The sequence below is a fragment of the Microcebus murinus genome, chromosome 21, assembly GCF_040939455.1.
Source record: "Microcebus murinus isolate Inina chromosome 21, M.murinus_Inina_mat1.0, whole genome shotgun sequence".
In the NCBI taxonomy this organism is placed as follows: domain Eukaryota; kingdom Metazoa; phylum Chordata; class Mammalia; order Primates; family Cheirogaleidae; genus Microcebus; species Microcebus murinus.
In genome coordinates this window covers 3,713,304-3,737,258 of record NC_134124.1, presented here as the reverse complement: position 1 = coordinate 3,737,258, position 23,955 = coordinate 3,713,304, and the positions used below count along the sequence as shown (strand labels likewise).

Sequence of the window (23,955 nt, the reverse complement as noted above, 5' to 3'; positions counted from 1 at the left end):
CTCTAAGGCTCCCTGCCACCCTCCCTCTGAGCCCGGCTTCCCCGTCTGCTCCGCGGGGCTGGGAGGACCTTCCTCAAGCCTCTCTTTCCAGGTGACGGTGACAGAAGTGACAGCCTCTGACTGCCCTAACGACCCCGCCAGGCCCGTGGGCCAGCCGCCACAGCACAGGAACATCGGTCCTAACGCTCGTCTGGGCAACAGCAGGAGGAAAGTCTGCACTGGGGACCCCGGAGGCGGAGACTCGGGTGGCCCGAGGTCAACTCTGCAAGCAGCTCTGGTCTCAGGAGGGCTTGTGCCTGGGCCCCGACACGTGACAGGAGGCCGCGCTGCCCAGGAGGTGGCGGCTGCACTGGAGGTGCCTCGTCCTCTGCCCTGGCTGGAGCCGTGACATCTGTTCCCTCCCGCCCGTCCTCCTTCTGAGCCGGGGGCAGGCCGGCTGCCAGGCAGCGAGTGTCCTCCCAGGCCGGTAGGGTCATTTCCCCTGGACCAGGCCCCCGGGCAGCTGAGCTGGGTCCAGTCCCCACCTCCCACCAGGACAACACCTGCTTTTCAGACCCGCCCACTGAGACGCAGATTGGAGAAGCCTCAGGCCGCAGAGAGCCCCCTGGTGCTTCCAGCCGGGGCTGCTTCCTGACGGGCCAGGGAGAGACCGAGACCGTGTGTCTGTGCCCACGGAGAACACTGGGACGTGATGCCACATGCTTGGAACCCTAGAACTCACTCTGCCAGAGAGGAGAGGCCACAGCAGGCCCTGGGGCTCCGAGGACTGGACCAAGGACCCGGATATGTCCTGCTTCATCTCGCTCAGCCCCGACAGCTGCCATCCTGGACTGAGCCACTATCCTGTTTCCCAGCACCCAGCTGGGGCAGTTCCTGCCAATCCACCCACGTTCCAGACCCTGAGAGTCGTCCTCCAGGGCAAGTGTCTGCCGGAAGTCCCTGCCGCAGTGGGACAGTCCCTTCTTAAAACACCTCTGCAGCTTCCAGACACACTTGGATCCACCAGCCCAGCCTTGTGCGATCTCCTGGCCTCATCCGTGCACTCCGCACAGGCCGCTGTTGTTTCCCCAGCCCACACTCACGTGCCCGTTCTCTGCTGAGCACCCCGAGGACCCCAGAGAGGAGGAGTCACAAGGTCTAGAATGGGTGGGTTGGCAGGAATTGCCCCCAGCTGCATGCTGGGAAAGATGATAGTGGCTTAGTCCGGGATGGTGGCTGTGGGGCCCATCAGCCTAGCGAGAGTGCACGGGCTTCAGCCTATCTCACCCCAACCTCAAATTCCTGGCCTCAAGCGATCCTCCTGTCTCAGCCTCCCCAGTAGCTGGGACAATAGGCACCCGCCACCATGCCCAGTTAACTTTTCTATTTTTAGTAGAGACAGGGTCTCACTCTTGCTCAGGCTGGTCTCAAATGCCTGAGTTCAAGCAACCCTCCCACCTCGGCCTCCCAGAGTGCTAGGATTACAGGTGTGAGCCACCTCGCCCAGCCGGATCCTTGCCCTTAATGCCCACGGCTCTCGGCGCAGGTGAGGGGGACAGCTTGGGGAGCACCAGCTCCTTCCCTGCCTAGATTCTAAACAGAAGCTCACGTGTTAGGCCCGGGCACAGCCCAGAAAGGCCAGAGGCAACAGGTGTTGAAAGCCTGGGTCCTTGCCCCAGCTCTGGTGCTCCCAGCCTCGCCAGCTGGGCAGGGCCCCCCTCACCAGGGCGGTGACAGGGCCAGGACAAGAGTGACTCAGAGACTCGCAGCTGGACGCTTCTCTGTTCCGTAAAGTATCAGTCACCCCCACGCTGCCGAGGCCCGGAGGCCCAGAGCCTTGGCTGGCCCCCGAGGCAGAGCCCGCGGCGTGAGCGCCGGCCGCTCGGGGCAGTAGGTGTGGCATGGGAAGCCTCTCGGGCCGGTCGGGAGGGGCCGGGCGGCAGGACACTCACCCTTTCCAGGTCCTGCCGCAGGTGCGTGAAGAGCCGCAGGCGGCGGTAGAGCACGTCCTGCTCCTGCTGGGCCAGGTTGTCCACCTCGTCGGTCTTGGGAGTCAGCAGCGGCTGGTTGGCGTTGGCTTTCCTCTTCAGCTTCCAGTACTGGTAGACGAAGTCCACCAGCGCCTCGGCCAGGTCCAGCCGCTCGGCCACCTCGGCCGGCTCCACCAGCTCGTAGAAGTCCTCCTCCAGCTGCTGCAGCCGCTGCTTGCGCAGGGTCACCTTCTCCAGGTCCTCGCCGGCCTGGCCGGGCTCCGCAGGCTCCGACCCGGGCTCCACCCTCGGGCCCCCGTCACTGTGCTCCTGGCAGAAGGACTTGAACTTGACCTCGTCGTTGTCGGCTAATATAGTCCGCATTTCCAGGCCGTGGTCGAAGGCGCAGGTGACGTGGAACGCTGTGACGCAGGAAGGCATGGAGCACTGGAGGGAGAGGGGGGCGTCAGGAGGGGCCCCGGTGGAGGGGAGGAGGGAGAGGGGCTTCTCCCGGGGCTCCACGGAGAATGCAGAGTGCGGGTGAGACCCCGAATATCATGGCACGGACTCCCAACACCCTGCGCTGACGGACAAAGTTGCGGCAGGTGGGAAGGAAGGGCTCTGGGGCCCCTGGGGTGGGACAGATTCAATAATCAGAAGACAGCTGGGCAACCCCTCTGGGGACAAGATGCATTTCTGCATGGGCAAAATGACTTTGGGATCAAAGGAAAGGCTGAAGATGGGGTCACCAACTTGTGTACTCATGTAGTGATATCTAAAATGGGGACTACAGGCCGGGCGCAGTGGCTCATGCCTGTAATCCTAGCACTCTGGGAGGCCAGGGTGGGAGGATTGCTCAAGGTCAGGAATTCGAGACTAGTCTGAGCAAGAGCAAGACCCTGTCTCTACTATAAATAGAAAGAAATTAATTGGCCAACTAAAAATATATAGAAAAAATTAGCCGGGCATGGTGGCGCGTGCCTGTAGTCCCAGGTACTTGGGAGGCCGAGGCAGCAGGATTGCTTGAGCCCAGGAGTTTGAGGTTGCTGTGAGCTAGGCTGACGCCACGGCACTCACTCTAGCCTGGGCAACAGACTGGGGAGGGGAGGGGAGGGGAGGGGAGGGGAGGGGAGGGGAGGGGAGGGGAGGGGAGGGGAGAAGAGAAGAGAAGAGAAGAGAAGAGAAGAGAAGAGAAGAGAAGAGAAGAGAAGAGAAGAGAAGAGAAGAGAAGAGAAAAGAAAAGGGGGACTACAGGCCGGGCACGGTGGCTCATGCCGGTAATCCCAGCACTCTGGGAGGCCAGTCTGGGAGAGTCGCTCAAGATCAGGAGTTCGAGACCAGCCTGAGCAAAATGAGACCCCGTCTCTACCTTAAAAAAACAAAGAAATTAGCTGGACAACTAAAAACATATATAGAAAAAATTAGCTGGGCATGGTGGCACGTGCCTGTAGTCCCAGCTACTCGGGAGGCTGAGGCAGGAGGATTGCTTGAGCCCAGGAATTTGAGGTTGCTGTGAGCTAGCCTGATGCCATGGCACTCTAGCCAGGGCAACAAATAATAAAATAAAATAAAATAAAATAAAATAAAAATAAAAATAAAAATAAAATAAAATAAAATAAAATAAAATAAAAAAATAAAATAAAATAGGGACTGCAGGCTGGGTGCGGAGGCTCACGCCTGTAATCCTAGCACTCTGGGAGGCTGAGGAGGGAGGATCGCTCAAGGTCAGGAGCTTGAAAGCAGCCTTAGCAAGAGCGAGACCCCATCTCTACTAGAAAGGGAAAGAAATTACTTGAATAACTAAAATATATATAGAAAAAATTAGCCGGGCATGGTGGCGCATGCCTGTAGTCCCAGCTACTTGGGAGACCGAGGCAGGAGGATCGCTTGAGCCCAGGAGTCTGAGGTTGCTGTGAGCTAGGCTGACACCACGGCACTCTAGCTCGGACAACAGAGTGAGACTCTGTCTCAAAAAAAAAAAAAAAAAAAAGAAGTAAGACCAATGTATTCATGGAGCCCAGACACCTGCTCTCAGGGACAGCCAGAGTTCTCAGCACTGTGATGGGCGGTGAGCCTCAGCTTCCCGGGCCGTCCCCACTGCCTAGGACCTGGGCATGGTGCGATGTCCCCACACCCCGGCAGGCGGGCAGGTGAAGGGAGGAGGCAGCAGCTGGTTTTGAGGGTGCTGGAGGCACCTCTCTCTGCAGCTGGCCCTGGGTCGGTACCTGGATGCAGGTGCCCGTGCACTCCTTGCAGAGGCTGCAGGACAGAGCCCAGCGGCTGGCTGGGATGTGCGAGATCTTGGTGATGGGCTCCATCTTCTCTGGGCAGCCGATGCTGACCTGGGCAGGACACAGGGAGCTGCGTCAGGCCCCTCGTCCCCAGCCTGCCGCCAGAGATGCCCGAGGGGAGGGCTGTCTGCTGAACACAGGCGGCGGGCAGACAGGGCAGGGGCTGAGCCCCCGAACCCCAAGTCCTCCCCGACACCACGCAAGCACGGCTCAAAGGTCTGCATCCCTCCCAGCTCTTCCAGGCTGACCGCTGGTTGAACACGTGCTCATCTGTGACGCATCTTAAACTACCTATGAATGTGAGAGTGCGTGTCAGGGTGTAGCTGGCTAGATGCGTGTGCCCATGCGTGCACACACACACACTGCGCGCATACACGCAAGGTCTCCCTCCTGTCTGTGCCTCGGACCTTGGTTAATAACATCTTCAGAGTTCTTGTTTTAACTTGCATTAATTTTATCTACTTTTCTGGGCACCAAGGCAAAGCCTCACAGCAGCATCTCCTCTCGGGGGTCTGTAGGGCTCCCCTGGTCAGAGGGCTGTGCCACTGCCTCGCTCCTTCCGTGGGCGCAGGCCTGCAACTGTGCCCACGTCTGCTGGGCATGGCCCCCCCTCGGGCCAGGGACAGAGCACATCTGCCTCCCACCGCCCATGCCTGAGAAGGGAAACAGGGCCCCCTCTCCCCAGGTCCTGAGCCAGGGACCCTCGTGATGGGGTCCTGATTGGTTCTGTCTCTGCTGTGGCCAACCCAGGGCACACTCAGTCCCAGCCCTTGAGATGCTGGTCTGGGAGCATGTGACCCCTGCTGACAGAAACGACTGCCATCACCAGAGCCTGTGACGCGGCCCAGCAGGGACCTTCGGACCGTGAGCCCAGGCAGGCGAGGGCCTCCTTCCTCCTAGGCCTCGATCTGGGTCAGGGCACCAGCAGGGCTGGGGCTGAAACTCCAGTGAACTCCAGCATTGCACATTTCCAATGAACCGGACAGCCCCCGGGAGCACAGGGCTTCTGCTGACTCACCCACCGTGGACCCGGCCTGCTGCCCTGGCCCGCCCTGCGTCCCAGCCACAGCCGTAGCACTGCCCACCTCTGACTTCGGCGTACTGCCTGCTTTTCTTTGAGCTCAGCTGGCTTATCTGTGTTCTCAACATGCAGCTTGACTTGGGCAGGAACCACTGCCTAGGTTTGGGTGGACCCCACAACCCTGCCGTCCGCTGCCCGACTTCCATCTAGATACACCGACCTCCCCTGTGCCCCAGTGGCCCATCTGCCCTTTTCCCATAGAAACCACTACCTGGGCTCTGCCCAAGTTCAAAGGCAAAGTTCTCTGTGGGCTGCTGCCTCCTTCCCTGGCCTGGCACCTGAGAGCCCGCGTTTTAAGGTGGCCCATCGCCCTCTTTCCCCAGCGCTCAGACGCCCAGGTCCCACTTCCCCACGGTGACCCCCGGGGCTGCCGCACCCCCGACGCCTACCCACCTCCGGGATCCACAGGGCGCAGCTGACGTGCACCCACTTGGTCCCGCTCCTGGTGGGCTTCAAGGCTCCTCCTCGCTTGGGGCAGAGCAGGCACTTCGGCTGGACACCCAGGGCGCACGTCCGGCACAGCCAGCTGCCCATGGGCACCTTGAGGATCCCGTAGCAGGCCTGCGGGGGCAGGGTGGTGTGAGCCACACTGGCCACGTGTCTGGTCAGCGGCCAGCGGCCCCATGCCCGGGCCACAGGCTGTGCACCCCCAGTCTCTGGCCAGAAGAGCTCCTAAGCAGCTGTCAGGCCCGGAAGGGAAAGCCCTGCGCCTGCCTGTGGGACTGAAATGTCCCCTTCCCAGGCCTCTGTGACAGGGCTCAGGTCTGCCCTCTGCTGGGAGGAGAGTCATTGAGCCAGAGGTTCCTGCCCGCCAAGGGCCTCACGAGGCTCAGGGCCCCTCAAAACAGAGGCAAAATTGGGGGTCTACACCTCCTGGGAACGAGGCCCAGAGCTGTCCTCCTCTCTGTCGCGCGGGTAAGTGGGGACGGGGCTCCTCCTGCTCACGCCTCCAACTTGGGAAAGACACAGGGACTGAAGAGCGGCCGGGTTCAGGGACGTGTGTGAACGTGGGGCGCACGGCCCACCCAGGAGGCTGCAACGCCAGTCTGGGGGAGCCTCGGGCTCTGAGCCCCGAGGGGCTATTCCAGCAACCGCGGTGAGGACAGCCTCAGAGTCAGGTCCTCTGCAGACAAGGGCCAGAGACGCCCAAGACCTCGAGCCTTAATCCTGAGGGGGCCTGGCCAGGCTGCCGCCGGTTAGTAACTCCAGTAACGGTGACAGATGCTTCCAGCCCTTACTGTACTGTTCTAAGCAGAGAACACACAGTAAACAACTTAATCCTCACAGCGATCCACTTTTGCTTACAGTGAAGAAACAGAGGCCCAGAGCAGTTAAGAAACACGCCCAAAGTCACACAGCTCGTGAAGGCCAGAGCCATGATTCGAACCCAGGCAGCCCAGCTCACGGCTTCGCTCAGCCACTGCCCTGCGTGCCTCTTTGTGTGTTCAGTTGAGGACGCGAGGACGCGAGGAGAGGAGGCGGCACGGGGCGGGTGCGCACGCGGGAGGGTCTGCCGGGGAGAGGACAGGAGGACCACCCAAGGGGCGTTTGCTCGAGTCTGAGCCGAGGGGCCCGGCAGCCCTGGCAGCATGGGGTACTCGCGCCGTCCCGTCCCCTTCCTCCCCGACTCCCTCCGCAGGGCCTCTGCCTGCGGCGCCCACACCCAGGCAGGCCCCGCCTGCCCGCCCACCTGGTGCACGCAGACGTTGCACTTGTCACAGAAGACCATCTCGTTGCCGTCCTCGCCCTCGGGGGAGCGGCACACGTCGCAGACCACGTCCTCGTCGTACTCGATGCCCAGCCCCTCCTGCGTCTCGATGGCCCGCGCCATGTTCTGGTGGCACAGCGTCTCCAGCTCCTCCAGCACGCGCTCCAGCGTCAGCTCGTCCAGCTCCGGCCTCTCTGCGGGCGGGCGGGGCGTCAGGGGCGGGGCAGGACCCGGGCTGGGGGCCGGGCGGGGCTGTGGGAGGGCCCGCCCTCCGCTGCGTGGCCGGAGCGCCCTCTGCCCAGGGCTCGGCGCCAGCCTCTGCCGGCCGGACCACTCAGCCTCAAGGGCCCCGGCCTGTCGTGGGGCTCTGCCCGCAGATGGCCTGCCTGTGACCACAGGGACACCTGTGTGTGCAGACACCACGGAAGCGTCTCCGGCTCCACGGGCAGCCACTGAGTGTGCTGTGTGTCGGGGCCCGCCTGGGGTGGCTGGACATGGCAAAGCCGCCGTCCTGGGGTGTGCTGGCGAGCTCCAGCAGGCCCATGACTCCTGACCCCAGCCCCACCTGTCTCCCCAACTCACCTGCGTGCTCACTCACTCCCCACGTAACCCTCGTACTGACTACAATCCCGAGCCACTGCTGCCCCCACCTGACAGCTGGAGAAACTTCAGGAGGCAGAGGCACTAACGAGTGACCTCACCAGTCAGCAATGCAGTGGGGACCCCCCCCAGGTCCACGCAGTACCCCAGCCCGGTCCTGGCTGCTGCCCTTCTGCGGGTGAAGATGCCAGGGGTGGGAAGAAGCCCCCCTGCCCTGCCTGGTCCCGCTGTTAGCGCAGGGGGTCACCCACCCATCTCCTTGAGCTCCGAGTTGATGAGCTCCAGCCAGTAGGCGTCAATCTCGTCCAGGTCATAGCGGCTGCCCCCTGGCCACTCGGGCTGGGAGCCCTCGCCCGGCACGGAGCCACTCGGGGACACGGGGGTAGAGGGGCCTTCCAGCGGCGGGAGGATCCTAGGAAATCAAGACAGGGTGTCATGAAGAGAGGGCCCTCGGCCGCCACCGCAGGGGCCCCCGGGCGTTGGCCAGCCCAGCGAGGAGCTGGTGGGCAAGTGTGAGGTGTGAGACTTCGATTCCAAGCACGGCCCCTCCTGCCACCCTCCTTCCCTTCCTCCTCCACCATCCACCCACCCCACGGGACGCAGATGACCGCAGGCAAGAAGTCTGAGCACAGAGGACCTCCTGTGAGGTGAAGGGCAAGTGCACGATGGCCAGTCCAACTCCAGGCCGGGAGGGGCCGGGACACTGCACACACCTTCCCAAGGCCCGGGCCCTCCTCACCAGCAGCCCGAAAGCCCCATGGCCTCGAGGGGAACTAAGACCATGTCTCCCCTCTGGGGTCAGGAGGATCACTGCTGCGGCCCGGGTGACCCGCTCCAGACAAAAGGTCCACTGCCACAGGGACCGGTGCTGCCCTTGGCCTCGTCCTTCTCCCGGACACTGTCACCTGGCAGGGCTCCACCCTCACCTCCCCCACCGGGACGGAGGCCAAAGCCCCTGGACACACAGATGCGCCTGCCGCAGTCCCAGGACCACCTCGGCTCAGCCTCCCACAGGGCCACGGCCCTGCCTCTGCAACAGCCTGGAATGGCCCTGGCTGCGGGTGAGGACCGAAGCCCAGTTCCACCCAACTGTGACGCTCGGGGCTCACTCCACCTGTCTGTGCCCCGGCGCCCTCTCCTACAGAACAGGCTCGTGATAGTAATGCCTGCCTCGTATGGCTGGGGAGAGGGTGTGATCCTCTCACTAATGCTTGTAAAGCTCTTAGAAAAGTGCTCCCGGCACATGGTAACCACTGTGTGTGCATGTGAATGCATGCATGCGCATGTGTGTGCATGCATGTGTGCATGTATTGCATGTGCATGTATGCATGCCTGTGCATGCACGTGTGTGCACATGCACACGTGTGTATTCTGAGACTACCAGAGATCACCTTTCTCCCGAAACGGAACCCGGGGGGCATTCTGCCTTGGCTCAGCTGTGCTGGTCCTCAGCTCCTGATCCCAGTTAAAATGCCAGCTCTTCCCACCCCCCACTGGTTGCCATGGTTATTGCTTAGCCCGGCTTCCTCCAGCCGGCCCTGCAGGGCTGGAGGCCCCTCACCTGCCCAGGAGGCCTCCCGGGGTCAGAGGCAGAGCTGTCTGGGCTGTGACTCAGCGGAGACCAGGAAGGGGAGGACAGGACCCTAGGTGGCACGGGGACGTGGCTGAGCTGCGGGGAGGGCTCCTGGGCTCCCAGGCGTTAGCGAGAGGGGCAGGAAGGATGAAGGGGAGAAGACGCGCCCCCCCCCCTCATTGCACACACACAAGAGGCCCGTGTCAAGGAAGGTCTCAGGGAAGGATGACGTCTGCTTCCCGCACCAGCAGACAGTTCCAAACAGAGGCAAGACCAGTACTCTTCAGTCTGACGAAATTCTGCCTTTCCCCATGAAACTGTCATTTGAATTAACATATTCTTAAAAAAAAAAAAGTGCAGCCTGTAATTTGGTTGTGACCTGGCTTTGTTTGTGCCCTAAGCACATGCTGCGTGCTTAGGTTGTGACCTGGCTTTGTTTGTGCCCTAAGCACATGTGGCTTTGGGGCAGCCTCTGGTGGAATGGCCACCACCTGCCAGCATGGCGTCACTGCCCGAGCCTGCCTGCCTCGCCAGCTGCCACCTGGCCAGGCCCCTTGAGGCTGAGATCACTGTCCCCTTCTCTGGGGAGCCAGGGTTTGGGGACTCACAGAGGAGGCGTTTTCTGTGCTTCCTAGGTCTCTCGTCTCCACCTGTCTGCGCCCTTCTGGCTCTGGCTAGGGAGTGAGGTTTTCCCGTCAGGTGTGGGCTCACCTGACCCCAGGCCAAGGCCTCATCAGCAGGACAGAGGTCAGCTGGGAGGGGGAGGGCGCTATCTCAGAAGACCAGACACCAGAGGCTGGCTTTGCCCTAGGCTGAGACTTCTGGCCACGAGGAGGGGACATGAAAGGCCCTCATTCATTTCCTAGCCTGGAGGGCGAGACAGGCTCTCATAGCTCAGCCAGACGTCAGACCAGCAGGAGGGACGACCTGCCCCGAGGCCAGGGAGGGAGGGACAGAGGGGAACCGGGCAGTGCTGGGGGAGGACAGTCACACCGGCATGTCAGGGTGACGGGGCACAAGGCTCTCTCTTGGGGCCTCACAGGGGCAGCCCGGGGCTTGTTCCTGTGGCCTGTGATTTCCTGGGCCAGCCCACCGCCCCGGTGGCTACGCAGGGAATTCCCCAGAATTTCCCAACTTCCTCATCTATGAAATGGGGACTGCGATATGCGAGTTCTAAGGCTAATACGGTCATTAAATGAGGACCATAACAGGCCCGGCACAGGAGCGCTCGGGACAGGCTTCCTCTAACAGTCCCCACCCGGTGGGGCTGCGCAGGCTTCCAGGGGAGGGCGGCCGGCGGGAGGGGCGGGGAGGAAGGAGGGGCGTGGAGATGGGTCTGAGAGCACCCTTCCCGCCCCGTCTCCCGTCTGTCCTCTCCAGAGAACACGGGCAGGCCGGGGGCGCCTGGCTCCCGTCAGCTCAGCGCAGGCACGCGTGTGCTGGGAATGCACCTAGCGCAGCCAGGGCAGTCGGGACGCGTGCCCCCCTCTCGACGTCTACAGATAAAGCACCCTACGGGCAGACTGAAGCCAGCTACCGGTGTGGAAGCAGCTGCAATTGATTACCCAGGCCGGTGGATGTTTCCGGAACCACCTGACATTGACAGCAAGTAGAGAGGACAGACCGCTGGGCCGAGCCTAATCGGGACTCACCTGGCTCTGCTCAGGTGGGGGCCTGCCCTTCCCCCGTCGCCCTGGGCCCCGGCCCGCATGGCGGTGACTTGGCATGCTTAGTCCCACTTCATCCTTTACCCTCCCGCACACTGTCAGGCGGTTACCGTGTTACCCCCATTGTAAGAGGCGCAAACAGGCTCACAGAGGCCGAGCAACAGGTCTTTAGGTTGCAGAAGCGAGGGCGTAAAACTTGCCAGGAGCCTGACCCGATTCTGGCCCTGGGCAGGGGACGTGGAGAATGAATGGTGCTCTACACCCTGCATACACTCCCAAGGGGGCCCCCAAGCCTTCTGGGGAGGCCTGGGGCGCCCCTCATTCTCAGAGGGTCACTCAGCCCTCAGGAGGCACGGGAGGAGGACTGGCCCTCCCCAGTGTCCAGTCCCCAAAGAGCACCAGCCATTGGTGCAGCTGCCAGGAAGCTCCAGTGCCAATGTCAGGGGAGGTGACAGCTGTGCTCTTCGCCCCAGGCCTGACCTACACGGGCTCAAGCACGAGCCCCGCGGCGGCCAAGTCTGGGAGTGGACCGCCAACGACCCAAGCTGCCCAGACCAGGCAGGCTGGTCGGTGGGGGGAGCCAGGACATGGGACCCTTTTGTCCTGAGATGTGACTTGGAGGGTTTCCCAGGGTGCATAAAGAAGCACTTGGCTGAACTCTGCAGCTGCAGGCAAGACCCTCGGCCATGTGGCTGCCTCCTAACCAGAGCAGCCGGGGTCTCGGCCCCGTGAGGGCAGAGGGCTGTGACGCCCAGAGAGGACTCCTCTCCGAGCCAGCCCCGGCAGGAGAGCCTCCTCTCAGGCTGGGAACAGCAGCTGCTTCCTGAGCTCCCCCCGTGTGGCAGGCGCTGGACTCCCCACTCAAAGGGCTCTTAAAAGGTTCAGGAAGCCAAGAGCATGGCTCACCCCTGTCTTAAAGACTAGTTAAAAGTCTCCAGAACTCCCTGATCAGATCCACATCGGCATAACCACGGCCAGTCTTTGCGGGGTGCACACTTCCATGCGTCACTTCACTGCATCGTCCCAACGCTACCACTGCATGAGGCAGAGTAGCTATTATTATCATGCCCATTTCACAGACAAGAAAACTGAGGCCCAGAGATGTGACACTTCCGGTCCACAGTCACGCTGAAAGTGAGTGGCGATCTAAACCCAAGCATTCTGGCTCTAGAGCAAAGCCCAAGCCCTTACCCCCTCGGGGAAGCTGCCAGTATTTCTGGAACTTTTCCATGGTTTATCAGACAAGAGAATCGATTGCGGAATAGAGACGGGCAGAAGGGAGTCCCAGGACTGGTGGGTCCCTCACCCGGGAAGCGGCCTCCCCTTCCGCCCTGACCCCGACGGCCCCCCGCCCGGGCCGCCCGGCTCACCTCACCACGGGCTCCGGAATGGCCTCCGCCCCGGCGGGCACCTGCACGCCTTTCTCCCACTCCTGCCGCCACGGGTCGGCCAGGATGTAGTAGTCATCGGGGCTGAGCTGGCACGAGTCTGGGATCTTCATGGCAGTGATCAAGTCTGTCCGGAAAACCTGGCCGGAGAGACGGGGCAGAAAACGGTTCAGACCGGCCGGGCCAAATGCACGCGTCGCCGCGGCGGCTTCCGGCCCGCGCTCGTGAGAAGACAACGGAGAAGCCGCCACCGTGACCGGCGGCGCGTCTCCTCGGGACCCAGCACGCGCTGGGCTGTGCACAAGTAGCTGCCTCACAAGTGCGGGCGACTGAACTCGCACGGCTCCGACTTAGCGAAGGACAGAGTTTGAGTGACAGATGGGAGTGGCCCTAAGACAGACGGAGAAAGACTTGTACAGAAAAGAACAAAAAACAAAAAAAAGAGGAAAAGCTTAGAGAGCAGCAAGGCTTCTGTTTAACCACTTTGGAACGAGCGTCAACTACAGGCGACACCCACAGACGCACGCGCACGGCTGAGCGCCGGCTTTAGCGTTAGCAGCAAAACTTGACTTCTAATTTTTCATTTATCAAAATAAAATTGTGAACATTTAAAACTAAGGCCGCGAAAACACCTATGTGTACGTCGCCTACTCTGACTTACACGGTAAGTCAGGCCGCCTGCAAGGTGGAGCAAGCTCTCGGCGCTTTCAGGCTCTCCGCATCACGCCAGAGCGACCGGATCGCAGACTGGAGTGCGGCCCGGGCAAGGCTGCGCGGCCGGTGAGCGCCCTGCCGAGGTGGCTAGCAATACTGCCATTGTGTGACCGTTCAGGCAATTCCCACTGTGGGGTTGCAATCACGTTACCTGTTTGCACTGGCAGGCACAAGTAAAGGCATGAAACAGCACAGGGCACCAACCCCAGGAAAACGAAAGGCCAGGGCCTTCCGCAAATAGCCGAGGGATGGCTGGGCTTGGAGCAGCCCGGAGAGTGGCCTGGCCTGAGTCAGGACCTCCAAGGTCACTCAAGAGCAAGGATGCTCTGTCTTCTACCTGGGCAGGGGCTCCACATGGCCACACTCTGTGTGTGACGGGGCAGGAAGGACACAGTTGTCTTGTCCTCCTTCTTAACAGAGGCCATCCACGTTTCAGAGCCAGGCCGTGAGTGGTCACACCCCGGTGCTTTTGTTTTTCTTCTGAGCACCTGCTCGCTCTCGGCAAACTGCTTCTCCGGGTTCTGTCTCCTGCCCACCCCCCCCCAGAACATTCTCAGAACCCTGCCCGGCCAGCGCTGCCAATGCCTCCTGCCCCAGTCGCCTGATCTCACCGTGACCCCCACAAGTGCTGCTGTGCAATGTGGTGGCACCTCTGGACTCCATGTGACTTGCTCGGGTACCAGCTTTCCCAGTGATCATCACTTGAGAATCACAAGTTGAAGAACTGACATCGCTGAGACTAGAGGAGAAACCACTTCAAGGAGTACTTGAGGCTCCAGACCCAACTCCAAACCTAACCTCCCCAGAGCAGTCAGCACGCACAGCTGTGCCGGGGCTAAGTCAGCTCACTGCAGACCGCTTCACGGTCACCTCCGCCTGCGAGGGGGCGGGGGGGGGGTGCCCAGTCCCTCGCTGCGGGTGCCCCGTCTGGATCCAGGTCCATAACCACAAGGAAACACTGAAATGGGCGCACGGTGAGGCCTAGGAGCAGCATCTTGCAGAGTCTAATTAACGTCTGCATCTAGCTAGAGACAGCCCTGGCTTGGAAAAGGTCAAGTTTCTTGAAGACTCTATTTGCCAATATAATTTAATTGTTAGGACTAACACCCTAACATTTAATTAGGGTGCCAGTGTGAAAAAATTAAAATCAGATTACAATTAAATGCTAATTAAGCAGAAGATGGAATGTGGCTAAGATTTCACAGCCCTGATCATTTGCATATCTTATTAGCAAGTAGTAAGAAACCTAACACGAGCGCATACATTCAGGCCCTGGGTGCTTTTTGGGGCTCTTTGGTAGTCCTCGTTTGTTGGCTGGAGCCTTTCCCAGCAGAGGCCTCTGGAGACTTTGCGTCAAGCCCAGCAGAGCCTGGGTGGATTCACGATGGGGCCCGGCAGGGTGACCTGCCCCCCAAAGTGACTCATGAACTGCCCTCAAAGTGCTCCCAATCCAAGAGAGCCAAGTGGGGCGACATTCCAAAGCCCTGTTGCTCTGACGCCTCAGGGAACCAGACACGTGGGACAGCCCATCATCCCGCCCCAGACACCAAACCTGCAAGAGACCAGTGTCTCCGTGTGCCCTCTGAAGACACGAGTGGGCTGCAAACCTCTTGCTGTTCCTTATCCGGGCTGTGACTTAACTGTCACCCCCTCAGGGGTTCCTTCCTACTCACCAGCTCGGGGAGTGCCAGCTGCCCGACTGAACCACTTCTCATCCCATCCTTTCCCCCCAGCTCTTAAACTCCTGGAAAGTGTCTGGTTGACTCACATTGCCTGTTTTTATCTCTCCCCAGCCACACCTGTCCTGCTGCCGGCTATGTTCTCAGTGCCTGGCACCGAGCACCAGGGCCTCCCGCCTCCCTGGGGAATGAGCTGACGAGTCTGAGGCCCCTAAGCTGGCTCCGGGCAGAGTCTTTTGAACCCCCATGGATGGGGTGAGATACCTCCTGGATACACCCAGAGGCTGAAATCCCCAACCGCATGGACCTGGATGAGGGCCTCTGACCAGCGTGTGGCCCAAGGCCAGCGCTCAGGCCCAGCTGGAGCTGGAGGGCCACACCGGCCTTGAAGAGGTGGCCCTGACCTAGGACCGGGCTTGGCATGCAGCAGTCAGAGCAGGAAGGAGGGTCCCGGGCTCTACTCGAGAGTCCCTTCCCACTGCAGTCTGGGAGACATGGGAAAGACAGAGGAGTCTGGTTCCACGAGAGGTCCAAGTTCCGTCCTGAGTTAACATTGGGTCACTCAGGGAGCAGGTGGCATACTGGACACTGGTGGCCCTTTCAGGCAGTACTCACGGAAACACAAGGAGGGCAGCACTGTCATGCAGTATCAGCCAAGATGCAGAGCACACCATGTGCAGAGTGACAGTCTCCGGGCTATTCCTGAATTAGGCTGTTATTAGCCCCTGTGCCAACTCTGTGAGGTGGGTACTGCCATCATCCCTGTTTCACAGTTGAGAAGCCTGGGATTCGGGTTAAATAACCTACCCAAGGTCTACATGCTGGAAGTGACAAAGGAACCCAGGCCAAGACACCCCCTGAGGCACCCAGCCCTCCCCGCAGCCTCCTTGCCCCTTCCAACCACATGCTCACTGCCCCCAGCGCCCTGCAGTTAACTCGAAGGCAAATCAGATGGCTTCCCCAAGGGCTGGGATATGCAAATCTGGCTGCGGCCTTTGCAAGTTCCAAGCCCTCCAGTGGCTCTCCACTGTCCTGCCACCACGCTGGGACCGAGCTGCACAGCTAATGAGGCCCTGCGGCCACATGGACGCACTTTCAGTCCCCGGGCACTTTTCAGCACTTGCACACAGGAGGACCCTGCCGGGGACACCCCGCCCGTGCCAGAGTGGGGCTGGCACGCTGTGTCCTCAAGGGCTTGGTGAGCCCCACAGCCGCTCTGGGCGGCCTTCCCAGTCCCAGGCTGGGTCCTGGGCTTTGAACGCCCACAGCCCCCGTATCGGGATCTCTCGGTTTCTTGTCATGTCTTCCCCACCAGAAGGACGTCTCAGTGACGTCTGGCTGGGCCACAGGGCAGGAGCCCAACAGTGCAACCAGGGCCTGGCACACGCGAGGTGCTAACAAATGCTGAATGAGTCAAGATCCTTCCGTGGATCCACCACCACCTTCCCTGGCTGCTGTCCAAACCAACAGCCGGGCGGCTGGGCGCTCTGTACCTTCCTCAGCGGCCCCCGCACACTCACAGAACCCCGGCCACAAATACGGCAGCCCAGCCGTGCCCCGGACATCTCTGTGTTTTGAATTGCCAGGCGTTAGGCTTGGAAAAGGCCTCATTATTCTCTTAAATAATGCCTTCGGATGATTTATGAAGATTAAATAAAAAATTAAACGGACACCGATGAACAAGGAACCTTGCTGCGGCACGAAAGTTGGAAGCTGAAAAATAATCAATTTTCTTTGATTGTGAATGTTTACTATTTTTCTCTCTTTTGGCAGAAATTGACAGACTGCCTTTAAAGGTCTGCTGCCTTAGCAACCAAGTTCTTCTGAGTTGCTGGGGAGACGTTAATTGTAGCTCCTTCAAAGAGGATGAAGAATGTTTAGAGGCCTCAAACTCTAATTTAATAACCAATCTGAGTGCCAGGGGTGCCCGGGTAGCCCTGGAGGGTGCTGGAGACCCTGCTCTGCCCAGAAGTAAGGACGCTGCTCCAAAACACAAAACATGGCCTCGCCCTCCTGCTCCTTTCCTGAGACGGAAGATCACAACCATTCAGAAGTCTACCCTTCTGCACCTAGTTCCCAGGAAGAACTAAAACCAGGGTCTGCAAGAAAGCATCCGTGGAGTCTGAATGACCTCCGAAAGCAGATAAAGATAATGACAGCAGCAGCTTCCAGCGTGCACTGACCACACGGCCGGCAGACACCGCACTAAGTCTTAGTGCATGATTGCAAGATTTGTACATGTTGGCCAGCAGTGGCTCACGCCTGTAATCCTAGCACTCTGGGAGGCCAAGGTGGGAGGATCGCTCGAGGTCAGGAGTTCAAAGCCAGCCTGAGCAAGAGTGAGACCCCATCTCTACTAAAAATAGAAAGAAATTAGCTGGACAACTAAAACATATATATAGAAAAAATTAGCCGGGCATGGTGGCGCATGCCTGTAGTCCCAGCTACTGGGGAGGTTGAGGCAGAAGGATTGCTTGAGCCCAGCAATTTGAGGTTGCTGTGAGCTAGGCTGACGCCACGGCACTGTAGCCTGGGCAACAGAGTGTGACTCTGTCTCCAAAAAAATATAAAAAGATCTGCAGATGTTATTTGAACATTTCATCCTGGGACCTTGCATTTCTGCTTTCTTTTCTCAAGGGGTGAATTACTCTGTCACAGAAGATTTCAGACTAAGAGGCGCCAAGAGGAAGTTTACTTACTTAAGGAAGAGCTCCGGCAGTTATCACACAATTACAAAATAGAATTATTTGTGTAATTATTTGTTTAATGTCTATCTCCTCTGACAGACAGACTCCGCGAGACGACAGACTGCACGTGTGCTGCTTGTTACTGCGCCTGTTTCTGGCATAGCTCCCGGCACACGGCAGGTGCTCAAGAAACGCTTGCAGAATGAGTGCGTGAGTGAATGGACGGACCCCAGGATGTGTCTGAAGGATAACTAAACTCTAAAACCTCCTGTCCTGCCCTAATGGAAGAGTGGAGGCAGGAGGCTGGCCCAAAGGATTCTTCCAGGTGGAGCTGAAAAACTGGGCTTGGGCACCGACCCAAAGCCAGGGAAAACTGCTTTGGCCAGGACCGTCTCTCCGTGACCTCTGTCTACACCAGGAGTCCTAATGTGGAGCTTGAAGTGGCCTTTTCCCCTACAACCCTCAAGGAATGTTTTAGGGTCTTCCCCTGAAAGAGCCAACCTCATCAGACTCATTTTCTGAGCACCTGCTCTCATTAGAAACCACAGCGAACAAAGAAGAGTAATTCCCCTGCTAAGGCATTCTAGGTATTGTGCGTTAAACACTTCACACACATTGCCTCACCTAATTCACGTTGCCCCCATTTCACAGAGGTGGAGACTGAGACGCAGAAAGGTTAAACCACTTGTTTGAGGTCTGTGCTCACTGCCTGCAAACTAGCCAGGTCGTTCTTTTAAAAAGAAACGTCTTTCCTGGGCTGGAACCTGCTAAAGAGTAGCTCAGCCAAGAGCAAACTTAGTTCAAATTAAGCACAAAACACCAGAGAAGGGCTCTGGGAATAGGCGCCCTCCGCCCAGTCATGTTTCAAGCTACCGCTAGGCTGAGTTGGTAAGATACTTAAAAAAAAAAAAACCAAAAAAAAAAAAAAAAAAAAAACCACTCTACATCTCTTTCTTTTACTTTCATGAGGATAACAGCACTTCCTGCTCTTAAAGAAAATTTATTGCACACATTTCTTTTGCAAGACAAGTCCCAGAGGCCAGGAGGCTTTTCCAGCTGGCGGGAACAGCGAGGTTTCCGGCTCTACTAGAAGTGGATGCTGCCCCGCACCCCGAGGGAAGGCGGCGTGCAGGCTCCCCCAGCCCGCCCACCCTGGGGTCTCAGAGGAGCTGCTGGGGAGGGGGCTGGACACTTGGCTGGAACCCCAGGGGCACGCACACAACCTTGTTTTGGGTTCTCCTGTTTCGGCTCCCAAGTTTGTGGGCATTCAGCATTTGACTACGACATATGCTAGCACTGCTTTAATATAAAACACGTTATTTCAAACATCTGGCCGACGCCTCTGCTCCTTAGGAAAGCATCCTATTTGTCCTGCAGTTTTGAGTCCCCAGCACAACCTGGCCACCCCCACCGTCACCCTCCGCCCGGGGCAGAAGTATCCCATCTTCACTCACTACCTTTCTTGGGGTGGGGATGGGGGAAAGCAGTCTTTATACAGGAACTTTGGGGGACACTGGGTCTGGGGGACACCCCTTTGCTGGTAGCAGAGGCTGCTCAGCTCTTTCCTCCAGGCCCTGTCCCCTGGGACAAGGGGCTGGGCGCTCACGAAAGGGCCTGGTGGCACATGCAAATTGCCCTCATTCCCTCATCTGGGGACATGAGAATTTGTCCCCTGGGCCTACAAAGGAGCCCGCAGCTGAATCCCAGCTCCCAGCCACCCTGTTCTGGGACCGCCCAGGCTTCCGTCTCAGGATGGCCAGCGTCACTGGACACTCCCCGCCCCCTGCCCCGTTCACTGCTGGAACCCCCCCCCCAGAGCTCCAGGTATCCCAGGAAAGGACAGTCACACCTACAGAACACAAGCTGCATTGCAGGGCCGGGCAGGGTTGCACAGATACAACACCGAGGCCCATGTGCGGGCTCACAGACCTCCTCGGTGGCAAGGCCGGGGACTCTGGCAGAGCCGGCTGCGGCCCCGCCTGTAACGGACACCTTCCTGTGCCGCACCTGCATCCTGCTGACAGAGGGCAAGTTCCCCGGGGACAGGGCCTGCGTGCTCTGTCCCCCAGCTCTGAGGAGCCGGGCCTACTGGCTGCTCGCTGATTCTAATCAGCGCCTGCAGCTCCCGTCCAAAGACCCGCGTCTCTCCTCTGCCTGCTGGCTGCCTTCTGACTTCCTGAGAACACAGCTCTCCACCCTGACAGGCTGCCCGGGAAACCCCGCTGCCTCTCTGCCCCGCTCTGCGCTGCCCCGGGCCGGGCCGGGCTGGCCTCCCAGGCTCCACCAGAGGCCTCCTTCACACCCCCGGCAGGTCGAGGGCTGGGCAGAAACTTGTGAGTCCCCTGTCCCCTGCGGGAAGGGGATGGGCCGGGGGGACTGCCCCCACCCACACTCGCTGCCTGGGCTTAGGTCTTTGAACAGCCTCCCTTCCTCCTTCAACCCAGCCACGGCGTCCAATCTCACCCCCAAAAAACCCCAAGAAGCTTTCGGGGAGCAACGAAGCCAAAAACTCCTGTCTTGGGCAAAAGGAGGCGGAGAAGTCTATGGAGTGGCTCCGAACCCTGGCTCCCAACGGGAGGTCTTTTAAAAGGTACAGGTTGGGGGGCTCAGAGGAGGCTGGGTGGTAGGAAAGCCCTCAGTGGGTCCATGTGTGCTATTCCAGTGACAGGCACACTGAAAGCTGCACTGTGCCAGCACGCAACATAACCACGTAACAAAGTGACACTTGTGCCCCAGACGTTTATACCAAGAACAACACAGGTGCCTGGGGCACGACAATGACAGACCATTTAGATCAGAATCCCTGGGGGTGGGGTGAGCTGGGTCCAAGGAAGGGTTAAGCTCACAGTGGCTTCACCATTTGGTGAAAGAGGCCAGACCAGAAGCCCAAGGCCTAAGCATGCCAGGCCAGGCCAGTCCCCTCCCTCCCTTTAGGACTTAAGGGCCGAGGGACAAATTTCAGTTTTGCTAGGATCCCACAGGTGGGGGAAGGCAGCAGCCTGGGTGCCCGGGGCCAGCCCCACCTTTCCTCCCGCTGCCCAAGGGAACCCCGGGACAGACGTCAGACCGTGTGCCTGACCTCTCAGTCTTGAGTCCCTGGGGCTGTCCTTCCGGCCTGGTACTGAGGCCTCACTGCCCTTGCACTACGGCTGATGCTGAGGGAGGGGTCACCCGCTGGGCCTGGAGGCCTCGGCCCTGTCCAGGGTCCTGACTCATCCAGACGGGGCCCTGAGCACTTTCCTCAGCTGTGGGGCACCTTGCTCACTCAGTGCAGGCCGCCCCGTGATTTGCACTCCTGGGGGGCCCCGCCTGGTCATCACAGGGCGCCCTGCGCATCTGACCCAAACCCAACCCAAGCCTTTCCCAGCTGCGGGTTCGCCAGGCCCTGCCTGCGCTCTGCTGAGCGCCCCTCACCCTCCAGTTTAGAGAGGAGACGCAGGAACCACAGGTTCCATGGCTCTGCGGCCACGGGTGGGTGGGTGGGGGCCTGCAAGCGTCCCCCGCCAGGGACTCCTGCCAGACTAAGAGCAGACCAAGTGACCAGCCTGACAGCCACTCTGCAGGCTTCACACTCCAGAGCCCTGGGCAGGCGGCCTCCCCAGGGTGTCCGAGGCCCTCGCTCCAAGCCCAGAAGACTACATACAAAGGGCCCCCATCTCCAGCCCATTCGCAGAAAGTGAAGACAGCAGCCCAGCGAGCAGATTCCCTGCAAACGCTTTCTCCCGCCGCGTCCTCGCTGTCACCTCCAGCCTCTCGTGAGCCAAGTAACTGGGAAGCTCTCACTGGAGTCTCCCCTCTGCCCACGGTGACTGGGAATCAGCCTTCCCACTTAGGGGACGGGGGAGGCCCTGCAGGCTGCTCCCCAGCCCACGACAGGAGGGAAGGCTCGTCCTCGGCAAAGGCCAAGGCTTCCAGGCGGGGAGGCTCCCTCGGCCCTCCGGGACTGGGACTCCAGAGGGTAGGTGTCTCCCAGGCAGACCTCACGTGTCGCCAGTCCCCAGCAGGGCCGGCCATCAACACTCTTCTCATGGTTTGACTGTTTCCAGGTGGGGAAAGGTACAAAGGCTCTTGGCTGGAAAACCCAAGAGGGAATCTTCTGCCCCATGCAAATTTTGTTTTGTTTTGTTTTGCTTTCTGAGACAGAGTCTCACTCTGTCACCCAGGCTGGAGCACTGTGGCCCCATCATAGCTGACTGCAGCCTCAGACTCCTGGCCTCCAGCGACCCTCCCACCTGAGCTTCCCAAAGTGCTAGGATTACAGGCTTGTGCCGGCCCTGCCCCATCCTGGCCTGGCCCCATGCAAATGGACCTTGTTTCTCAGCCTCTGTGGACACCTATTTCCTCCCAGGCAGCCTGATCCTGGGCACTGGGGGCAGCCAGGCTGCTGGTGCATGGAGAGGCAGCCCCTCCTCCCACCGGTGCCAGCAGAGAGCGGGACAGGGGAGGGACAGAACTCCCCCCCATGTCAACCAGAACCACCCCTGACAGCAGGAGGCAGGTGGATGCTCAGAGGCAGGTTCCTTATTTCCAAAACCGGCATGACAATTCCTGCCTCCTATGACCGGGAAGGCACAAAAAGGTGGCTACTGTTTTGCTAATTCAACAGCTGCAACTGGGGAGTCCCTGTGGGTCACAGGACTGAGGAGTCCCAGCTAAGAGGGGGCAGGGCCCCCCAAGGCCCCACCTGCCTTTTGCTTCCCAGGCTGCACTGAGGCACGCCCCATCCCCCACCCAGCAGGGCGACTCCAGAGAGCCTTACAACTGCATCCTCTGCCTCCCCCCTGCACTCCCCACCGTAACTGCTCTCCCAGAGATAATCCCGGCCACCTCCACCCCTCCCCCACGGGGCCTGGGGAAGGACCTCAGACTTGGCAGGGGGCAGGGAAGACAGGGCATCAGGTCTCAAAGGCCCCCACTCCCACCTCCCAAGGGGAGGATCTTAGGGTAGGGCAGCTGGAGGAGGGTGGGAGGAGGAGGAAGAGAGGTGCTTTTTCAAATGCAAAGCTCGGTGGAAGCACCCCTCGGGGCTGGCTGAAGAGGAGGCACCAGGATTGCCCCAGCGGAGAGGAAGGGAAGAAGAGGCCCTGGCTTGAAACAAAGATGCCCTCCCCCACCCCATGGCATGGGCTCTGCCCCAGAACTCTGGGCCTTCCTGCCCTTGGCATGTCAGCCCATGGACTTAAGTTCTTGGCTATTACAACCTTGGGGTCCTACAACAGGACTGAGAATGTGGGCGAGTTTCAATATCCCCAGTAGTGTCCAGCCCAGCGCCTGGCTGCTCTGTAGGCTGCAGCACAGTGTCCCGCTTATAGGCCAGATTTGGGGCCAGGCACAGTGGCTCATGCCTGTAATCCCAGTACTCTGGGAGGCCAAGGCAGGAAGATTGCTGGAGCTCAGGAGCTCAGACCAGCCTGAGCAATAGTGAGACTCTGTCTCTACTAAAAATAGAAAAAATTAGCCGGGCATGGTGGCACATGCCTGTAGTACCAGCTACTCAGGAGGCTGAGGCAGGAGAATCGATTGAGCCCAGGAGTCTGAGGTTGCTGTGAGCTAGGCTGATTCCACGGCACTCTAGCCCAGGTGACAGAGCAAGACTCTGTCTCCAAAAAAAGAGGCCAGGTTTGAAGCCCCACCTCTCTTCCCCATTTTTGGAAATAGAGTCTCACTCTGTTGCCCAGGCTAGAGTGAGTGCCATGGCGTCAGCCTAGCTCACAGCAACCTCAGACTCCTGGGCTCAAGTGATCCCCCTGCCTCAGCCTCCCCGAGTAGCCTGGTCAAAGCCAGGAAGGCTCCAAACGCAGGTGCACATGACTAACTGGGTGGCTCTGGGAACCCCTCTTTAGTAAACCTTTGTCACCCTTGGCTCAGCCTCCAGAATGTTCCAAACTTGACTGTATTTTTTTTTAATTAATGAATTATTTTTTTTTTTTTTGCAATTCAATCTGAGCACCAATCCTACTGCTTCTGACTCCACTCCCACCAGCCAGCTCTAAGCTCTGCTGGACGACTGCACATGGTCTCCCTTTGTCACAGCGGCCGGCCATCCGGACTTTCCGTCACAACATCAGACTGCCTCATCGCCCGGTTTGCGGTCCTTGCAAAGCTTCCCCTCTCGGATGGACAGGAACACCTTCGCCCTGTTCATCCACTCAGCCACCCCCCCCCACCACCACATCCTCACTTGGACCTGCTCTCCTCCCCATGGCCTCTGGGAAGCTCGTCACCACCCACCTCCGAGGGCTTCTTTTCGTTCTGCCGGGGCCAGCCCGCCTTGGTGCTGCTGGGCAGTTTGGAGCATCTTGACGCCGACGTCGACGTAGCGTGACCTGCGAGGAGAGGACAGTCCGTGAGGGGTCCTGGTGGCCAAGAACACCGCCCACCTGTGTCCAAGGACAGGAGGCCTGTAAGGGAGCCCTGGCTTGAACGTTCAGGAAGGGGGGAACTCTGCGCCCGGCTGATGGACTGCCCCTGCTATGGGCCTCAGTCTCCCCACTGATGAATGGGCACACGAAGCCTCCTCCGCTCGCCAAGCAGAAGGGGCTGGGGAAATCAAAGGCAGTCACTAGGGCTCAGGATTAGCCTACTGTGTGACCCCAGAAAAGGTGCTGGGCTCCTCTG

The 23,955-nt window shown here is 59.6% G+C and overlaps 1 protein-coding gene across 4 annotated transcripts in view; it reads right to left on the bottom strand.

Moving 5' to 3' along the window:
- JADE2 (jade family PHD finger 2) overlaps positions 1-23,955 on the bottom strand; it is a 52,464-nt gene that overhangs the window by 15,445 nt on the left and 13,064 nt on the right. For all 4 annotated transcript variants that reach the window (XM_012762185.3, XM_012762184.3, XM_012762186.2 and 1 more), the window contains 7 exons: positions 23,569-23,663; positions 12,240-12,397; positions 7,881-8,041; positions 7,012-7,223; positions 5,715-5,882; positions 4,175-4,291; positions 1,932-2,396 (listed from right to left, as the gene is read on the bottom strand). In XM_012762185.3, the coding sequence (XP_012617639.2) occupies positions 1,932-2,396; positions 4,175-4,291; positions 5,715-5,882; positions 7,012-7,223; positions 7,881-8,041; positions 12,240-12,397; positions 23,569-23,663 (1,376 nt within the window). The remainder of the gene's footprint in view (positions 1-1,931; positions 2,397-4,174; positions 4,292-5,714; positions 5,883-7,011; positions 7,224-7,880; positions 8,042-12,239; positions 12,398-23,568; positions 23,664-23,955) is intronic.